The sequence below is a fragment of the Anolis carolinensis genome, chromosome 3 (assembly GCF_035594765.1).
Source record: "Anolis carolinensis isolate JA03-04 chromosome 3, rAnoCar3.1.pri, whole genome shotgun sequence".
In the NCBI taxonomy this organism is placed as follows: domain Eukaryota; kingdom Metazoa; phylum Chordata; class Lepidosauria; order Squamata; family Dactyloidae; genus Anolis; species Anolis carolinensis.
This window is the reverse complement of record NC_085843.1, coordinates 53,816,701-53,825,772: the sequence shown is the minus strand read 5'-3', so window position 1 is coordinate 53,825,772 and position 9,072 is coordinate 53,816,701. Positions and strand designations below refer to the sequence as shown.

General features: G+C 38.2%; 1 protein-coding gene across 1 annotated transcript in view; it reads right to left on the bottom strand.

Annotated features, from left to right (window-relative positions):
- Positions 1–9,072, bottom strand: part of crybg3 (crystallin beta-gamma domain containing 3) — a 75,784-nt gene that overhangs the window by 3,920 nt on the left and 62,792 nt on the right. Inside the window, exons 18-21 of the mRNA XM_003219109.4 lie at positions 6,913–7,052; positions 2,544–2,667; positions 2,115–2,273; positions 450–609 (exon numbers count right to left, since the gene is read on the bottom strand). Coding sequence (XP_003219157.2) covers positions 450–609; positions 2,115–2,273; positions 2,544–2,667; positions 6,913–7,052 — 583 coding nt within the window. The remainder of the gene's footprint in view (positions 1–449; positions 610–2,114; positions 2,274–2,543; positions 2,668–6,912; positions 7,053–9,072) is intronic.

Genomic DNA, 9,072 nt, shown 5'->3' with positions numbered 1-9,072 from the left:
TGGAACCGAAATACTGAGAAACACAGAAATCAGTACTACATAGACAGGGGTTATCCTAACACATATAATTTCATCTAGTTTTCCCTCTAAAAACTAAAGCAGAACTTCAGCCTTTCCTAAGATGGGACATTCAGATAATAACTTTGACTAGCCCCAGCCAGTGACACCACACAGTATAACAGTCTGGCGATTTGTGAAAAGCCTCAGAATGTGCTAACTACAGGAAAAAGCCCCTCTTCTTAAAAGATAAAACTCATAAGAAAATTGACTAATTGTATTTACACCTATCAATTTTTCAATTCAGTTACATCAGGATGTCTGGCAGCTAGCAACTACTTATAAGGCAACACTTTGCTATTTTAGCTGCCCATGAAACTGGACTGAGCGAGCAATGGATTCCAGTGCCTACCCTTTTCAGAAAGTAAAACCAATTAGGTGCATCTTTGTACCTTTGATATCAAGAACAAGCTGATCATTGAGGTATGAACTGATAGTCCCATCCTTGTTGTATGTCCACTTCTGCCTTGCCTTTCCATGTTCTGCCCACAAAGCTACTTTGGCTCCCGGAGTATCTCTGCCGCCAATGACATCAAGGCAAGCGTCATTAACCTAGATGCACCAGGATGAAAACAATCTTTTTATTTCCCTGATGGGTTTTATTTTGCATGTGCTTCTGAAGGAAGATGCCTCCAGGAAACTACAGTCAATACGGATGCCAACTACCTGACAAGTTTCATCCATCATGCCCCAAAGGAATACAAGTGACTCATTGAGAACAGAATACCACTTTCATCACTACTCAGTTTAAAAACATATTTTGCCTGAAGAATAAGAACAAATATGGGCATGCTACAGGCATAAACACTCTTTGGGATTGCATATGGCCTACAAACAGGCCTATGCTTGTATTAGAGGTTTGGTTTTATCCTAAACCAGGTAATGGCAACTATGTGGTGCCCCAGAAGTTACTGAATGGCAACTCCCAGCATTCTTCATCATTTACTGTGCTAGCTAAGGCTGCTGGAGTCTGCAGAGCCACACAATTCCCTCGCCTTCCGTAAAGTGAAATTATGCAGTTGCTTCTAGTACTGCAAAGCAATAAGCTATATATTGTGTCCAGAAAAGGCAAACGTGTTATATATCTAGAAACTTCTCTTACAAGTTGAATCCGGTGAATTTATTAACACTTAACTTATTTACTAATAATTACAACAATGATAATTATATTATTCTGTGAATGAGTGTCAGTTCCATATACAGAGTGACACTTTTAGGTAATGCATTTGGCTTTTTACATGTTATTAAAAATGTTTAAGAGAGGCAAATGCATCCTTCAATCTGTTCGTAAATTCACCAGATTCAACTTGTAAGAGAAGTTTCTAGATACATAATACGTTTGCCTTTTCCCGACACAATATACAGCTTATTGCTTTGCTAAATTTCTGCATTCACACATCCATATAAGGAACATCTCAGCTGGTGCCTTTAAAGTGCCAGGGGGACAAAGTCATTAATCATGGATTGAGCTCAGACAGCGGCAGGCAATCTCCCTCCAAAAGGAAGGCCCCAAAACCCAGTCCTTGAGCGCTCTGTGATACAGTACTTAGAATGGTTATAATATTTTCCTTTTGCTGATGCATGATAGACATGACATTGCTTGAATATCTGATACAAGTTAATGTAATGAAAAATTCATTGAAGATACATTTTGGAGGCAAAATGAATTAAATGTTCAGAGCTCAAACATCTCAAAAGAGACACCGAGTTCAAATAATTTGTTCTCCCATCAAGGCTGACAAACAACAATGTTCACCTAAATGATACAAAGTGCTTATTTGCTTCTAGAATACAGGACCTAGCTTTATCCTTATCTGAACAAACCAGAAACTTTTGAATGTAATGGAAATATTATTTTGTATCTGGACTGGCTAAGAAGCAATCTGGCAGGAAATGAGAGGCAGGGGAAGAGTTAAGTACCCTTCTCCCTCATAAAGTTCATCAAATGCAGGTCACATTTTCATGGTCCCTAAGTGCTCAGAAAAACCAGTAGCCAGCTTTAATGACACTCGGGAGGAGAAACAAGAGAGTGTAGTTCCAGCAGCAAAGCAAAGTACCTTTGATTTGATCAGGCCACAGCTGTAGCACCAGATCTGAGTATTCTTGCCATTTAATGGGGAAAGGCATACAGATGAGGCTCTTGCGTCCATTAGATTCCCAGCAACTGTCAGGTATCTGTCTTGGGATTTGTTCTTTATCCTGAAGTACACTGCTGGCTGAAACAGAAAATAATCATTTCATACTTCATGGAGAAGCATACATTACTCTTAAAAATGCATACAGATACATTTAGCTTTTCCTCCCTCTGAAGACATTTAGTTTTGAATCGTGGCATGTACACATCTCCACACCCGACAGTAACCATCTAAGGTTTATTCAGTAGAAAGGCAATAAACAAACATCTATCCACACTTTTTAAGGATTTCTGAAATTTGAAAATACAAGTTCATATTCCTTTTATAAGAAAAAGAATTTTATTACATTACCTGTTTTACAGGACGAAGGGAACCAATTACTTTCCAGCCACTAAACTGTGTCCAATTTGAAATCTTGCCGGCTGTGAGGAGAAATTGCTTCCCTACAAAATTACAACCTTCATAGGCGATCCATCTGTTTACAATGAATAGAAATTGAAATAGATTAATATGACTATTTTTCTAATACACTTAATACCAAAATGTAATATTTACTAATATACTTAATGCCAAGTTCAGAGCCAGTGCAGTGTAATGGTTTGAGTGATGGGCCATGACTGCTGACCACAGTCACCAACAGAAATCCAGTGACCCTCTGGACAACTCACACTTCAGAGGGAGGCTATACATATATATGTGTGCATGTGTGTGTCTGTGTATAATGTTATATTTATTTGTATGCCACTTTTTCTCTTAATAGAGACTCAAAGCAGTGAACAGTGTTAAAACAGAATTAAACCAACCACCATTTAAAAATAAAAATTCAAACAATTAAAACAGTTTAGAACTTATTTAATATACTGTACATATAAAACACTCTACCCCTTGATTCGCTCTCAAAAATGATTTTTTAAGCCCCCCCTCCCCCCTTGATCAAATCTTGCCAAGAAACCTCTGTGATGGGGTTGTCATGGGTCAGAAATTACTTGAAGGCACACAACCACAACAGCACATGTGAAAGAGATCTAGGTTCCTAAGTGCACCACAAGCTGACCATGAGTCAATAGTGTGATGCAGCAGTTAAAAATGCCAATGCAATTTCAGGTTGCACCAACCAGAGTAGTGTCTAGATCGAGGGAAGTTATAGCCCCATTCTATTCTGCTTTGGACAGACCTAATCTTGAATACTGTGTCCAGTCCTGGGCATCACAATTCAAGAAGGATATTGACAGGCTGGAACATGTCCAGAGAAGGGTAACTGAAAGAATCAAAGGTGCCAAGTCCTATGAAGGGTGGCTTACGGAGCTGGGGATTTTTGGCTTGGAGAAAATAAGGTTGAGAGGAGACATGATAACCACGTTTAAATTATTGGGAGGAGGGAGTAAACTTGTTTTCTGCTGCTCAGGAAACTAAGACACGGAGCCACAGATTCAAACTACAGACAAAGATATTCCACCTGAACATTAAGAAAAAAAATCCTAATGGTAAGAGATATTTGATGGTGGAATATGCTGCCTTGGAGTGCTGGGGAATCTCCTCTGGTGGTTTAGTAAAGGCTGGTTGGCCATCTCTCAGGAGTGCTTTGATGGTGTATTTTGGCACAGCAGAGGGTTGGACAGGATGGCCCTTGTGGTCTCTTCTACCTCTATGACTCTACGATTTTAGCCACATCAACAACACGTAACCCAATAAAACTGTACTTGCATGCATATTTAAGTGGGAATTACATTCAAACAGACAGATACAGGATTGCATCTACAGATGTCTAGGAAATCAGTTCAATAGAAGATGACAACCTATGCCAATCTCATTTATAATAAAACAAGCAAAGACCAAGATGTTTCAAGTCAACGATTTTACACAGTATACAAGATTATTATCTTATCTGCTTAGATTGGAATTTAATTATTTTTAACAACGGTTGACAGCAATTTAAGACTTTCCTTATGCAGAAGCTCTTGCCAACAGGCTTTTCCAGCACTGGTGAAGGAGACAAGAGAATGGACAATAAAAATAGCTCACATTTGGAACAATATTCTTCCAGTTATGTTTCAACATAAAAAACGATTCCAGTGAGACCTTTCAGTAATACATTTCTACAGGCGTGCCCAAAGCCTTGAAAGTTCCAGCAGAATTTTGATTTGTTTCATTGTAATCCATTCCCCTGAACCGCCAGTTCCTTTAAAATCCTTGGTTTTTTTGTGGCACCAAAGCAAGAATGTAATTTTCTGTTGCCAATATTATATATCAGATACTTAGATATGTGTGAATACTTGCAACTGACTAGCTCCCAGCCCATGGTTTGACATGTAAAGAGGACATTTCCATCTGCCTCCTTCCAATAAACACAGTGATGACACAGAATTGTGATTTTTTTTCCCCGTGTCAGGAGCAACTTGAGTTGCTTCTGGAGTGAGAGAATTGGCCGTCTGCAAGGACGTTGCCCAGGGGACGCCTGGATGTTTTGATGTTTTTACCATCCTTGTGGGAGGCTTCTCTCATGTCCCCGCATGGAGCTGTAGTTGATAGAGGGAGCTCATCCGCACTCTCCTCTAGGTATGATTCGAACCTGGCAGTTTTCAGGTCAGCAACCCAACCTTCAAGTCACTTAGTCCACTACGCCATCGGGGGGGCTCCAGAGTTGTAGATGGAGATGGTGGGATGGAGATGGAAACACCTTCGTTTTGTGCCCCAATTGAAAATGAATGGACCTCCTGATATAATTGTTGGCTCTGTGAAGGCATTTATGGACTCTTACTGAATACAGAACAAATTCTAGGTTAGGAATCCAAAATTGCAAGTCTGTCTAGATCTGTAACTCAGAGGGTCTGGCTTACTGCTTCCAAGAGCCCCCCCCCCCCCTTTTATAAACCACAGAAGCAACATTTAAAATCTACAGTTGTTTTTCTACAAACTTGTCAAAAATAAATGTGTGTTTCCTGTTTTGCAACTAAAATTCTTTGATCTAATTCTGCAATTTATGCGCATGCATTGTTTGCGTGTTCCGTCTTGCCTGCAACACGTTGAAAGATACTCTTTCATACTGTGTATCTTGGGACTCTTTGGAGTACACAAGTTAATATGTGTAAATATAGGTGTGTGCATACTTTCGGAGGAGCCCCCGGTGGCGCGGCAGGTTAAACCGCTGAGCTGTTGAACTTGTTGACTGAAAGGTTGGTGGTTTGATTACAGGGAGTGGGGTGAGTGTCCACTGTTAGCCCCAGCTTCTGCCAATCTAGCAGTTCGAAAGCATGCAACAGTGAGTAGATCAATAGGTACTACTCTGGTGGGAAGGTAATGGTGCTCCATGCAGTCATGCCGGCCACATGATCTTGGAGGTGTCTATGGATACCACTGGCTCTTCAGCTTAGAAACTGAGATGGGCACCAACCCCAAGATTCGGACATGATTAGACTTAACGTCAAGGGAAACCTTTATCTTTACCTTTTATACTTTCAGTACACTTCCACAAACACACACATACTATTTGTATGTTACAAAAAATATTGGCATGAAAACAGAAGTATGGATTTCTTTGTTGTGGAAATAAAATTATGTTATTAGTGTATTTAATACCTTTAAAAGGGACAGTGAATATACATGGAGAATAAATGTTATTCAAGTGAAATAAAAATGTTAATACTTTTAAAATTCTCTTGGTCAAGTATTTTTTAAATAGTATGAAATTAATATGAAGTGAATAATCTAAAGCTGTCATGAAATTGATGTTTTGCATAAGAATTGAAAAAGCATTTACAAACATAACATTTTGCAATGCTTACACCAATTCTCAAAATCTAAGCAGTAAAGATATTAATCAGTGATAAACCTCAATTTATGGAATAAATGTAAAAGATGTAACATTTAGACAATATTTAAAGTGGCTAAAGAAATAAATAACTTGCAGTAATTACAATATTTGTCATATGTTGATCCAGATGAGATATTGCTGAGATACGTAAAGTGGCAATTAAAGCTCAGAGAAATGGGCTTTTTTTTCATGTCAGGATTGACTTGAGAAGCTGTAAGTCGCTTCTGGTATGAGAGAAGGCTTGTTTAAACTGCCTTTCAGGGACACAATGGTCTTGGAATTGAATATATGGGATGGTGAATTAGGCACTGTCAAAGTCTAGAACTATGCCCTTGTAGTTATCTAGCATTTTGCATAATGTATGCTTCATTCTCAGTTTATGTAACAGTTCATTTACTGTTCTAAAGAGCTTCATAGTTTAGAGAAATTTCACCTTTTCTTTCTCAAATCTGCCCTGGATCAGAAGACTGTCATGCAAATTGCTTGCTTTATCTACTCAGGAGTAATATACCTTCATTGTCAACATACTATGCAAAAACTGTTAAGAATTCATCTTACTGAAAACTGAATTTACATATAAAATTATCCTATAAGAAAGTTTCGTATATCTATTTTAACTGTTTCTGTCCACCACAATGTCCATTTCATAAAAGCACACAACAAATTTACTCCTCTAGGCATGGCTTATCAACAGCAACTTTGAGAAAGCTGAGACGGACAGTTTCTCATTTACCAGTTGGAAGTATAAGAGTGAATCACAATGCTGTGCAATATAGCTCACTCTCTCTATTTTGGACAATTTGGGTATATTATTGTCCTTTGACCAAACAATACAGAACAAGGTATAAAAAGAGTCAAAAGATTGCCAAGTCTAATAAATATCGCAGCTTTAGAAGTCATGATACTTACAGTCCACTTTTCACCCACACAGACTGGGTAAGGAAATGAAGATCCTTATTTACAACTGAACCAACAGCTTCTTGCAAATGCCATTCTCTGCCTTCACAGTTCTCCAAAGCAAAAAGACTGATGAAAGACTCAGCAAATACCTAGAATGAATAATGAATAAGGTAAGATCCATCCTGGATTTCTCTTGGAAGTGCAATTGCAGAGAAAATGAGTTTGCAAAAGGACCTTCTATAGCCCAGTGGTTCTGAACCTGTGGGTCCCCAGATGTTTTGGCCTTCAACTCCCAGAAATCCTAACAGCTGGTAAACTGGCTGGGGTTTCTGGGAGTTGTAGGCAAAACACCTGGGGACCCACAGGTTGAGAACTACTGTTCTAGCAGGTAAAGGGTACATGCTTGCAAGATGAGATACACGAGGGAAGGGCCCCTATGTATTCTAACTACAAATCTAAACATATTAGTTAATCATACTGATTGTAAACATATTAATAACTGGATTTTCTAGACAGTCTGACTTCAGATGATATTCCTTTATTAAAAATATTTTCAAGAGTAATAATAATAACAACAATAACAATTATATTTCTTACCCGCCTCTCCTTTTGGCTCGAGGCGGGTTACACCATAGCTAAAACACATAATCAAAAAAATTACATAAAATACACACATTAAAATGTATTTCTGCACACACACACATATTACAATACACAGACAAAGATTACATTATAGTGAACACAAGAAGCGAGTTAGAAATTCATGATTAAAACTGACTAAACCTAACAAAGGATAGATAACACTTTTACTTTAAGCTGTTGTATTACAAGGGTTCTGTCTCATATAAAAATGACTCATAGGAGAACCTTATTTATGATGCCAATCTTTAGGCAGACACATGGCAAAATTAGGAAAATATTATGCAGAAACTGATAAGAGAGAAGGTATGATTACACACAGCTTCTGGAAGAACTAGCATTCCTTTAAGAGATTAAGGAATGCTGTTTTTATTTTATGGGCGCAGCTATCCCATATATCAAGGATGGGGAATCTGAGGCCATCCCGATGTTGGGACTCCAATGTGCAATGGGTAGTGGAAATTGTAGTTCAGTTTCTTGAGGAAAACAAGGTTTCCACTCCTAACATATGGCATAGTAGTTCTGACAAACCCCAAATTATGTCAATTTGAGATTTTAAATTTCCAGGTAACTAGAACTGCCACTGCATGGCTAACATTGCCAAACAGGTTGGAATGCCATCGTCCCTACATCTTCAATGACCTACAGGTGATAATGTTTGTCAATATGCCTTTTCTGTTAATTCCTTTTTACCAAGCTGATGTCAAAGGCACAAGAGAAGCTAACGTATTTCTTCTGATCAGTTAATAATTTCACAGATAATACTTTTGACTTCATACAAGAGAGTTCTTTCAAATGGCTAAAGGCTTCACATCCTTACTGAATTTCCTTTTATAATCCTACCAAGGACTCAGAAGTGATCTGTATTATACTACTATATCATATTGGGTAATGTGTAGCAACTGTTAATTTTATACGTAAACTTAATTTAACATATGGTGCTCCTGAAAACAGAAACACCAAAAAGCCAGCAACTACAAAGAGCCTTTCTTGTTCATTTCTCACACTCTTTTCAACACATAGTAACTGGACTGGATGGCCCATGAGGTCTCTTCCAACTCTACTATTCTATAACAAGGGGAAAATCTCTCAGTGCAGTTGAGGAAAGTTTCCTTTTGCTACTCAGTTTATTGGATTGGTAGGAACCTATTAATAAAGTTGACGGATTTCTTCTAATAAGCTAAACTACGAGCATCTTTACATAGTTAAAACTGAACTCTCTCTTAGTAGATTAGTGACACTAATAAATGATTTCTGTATCATTAATGATGTAAAGATTTAATTTCCAGTTGGTACTAAAGAGTATCCGCAGCCCAACTTATTAAAAGAGAAAAAGGTCAGAGAGACTGTGGCTAGATCTACACTGCCCTATATCCCAGGAGCTGATCCCAGATTATCTGTTTATCCCAGATTATCTGGCAGTGTAGACTCATATAATCCAGTTCAAAGTAGATAATTTGGCCTCAAATGCTGGAATATAGGGCAGTGTAGATCCAGCCTGAGAGTATCTTCTTACAGCTTTGTGGCTGA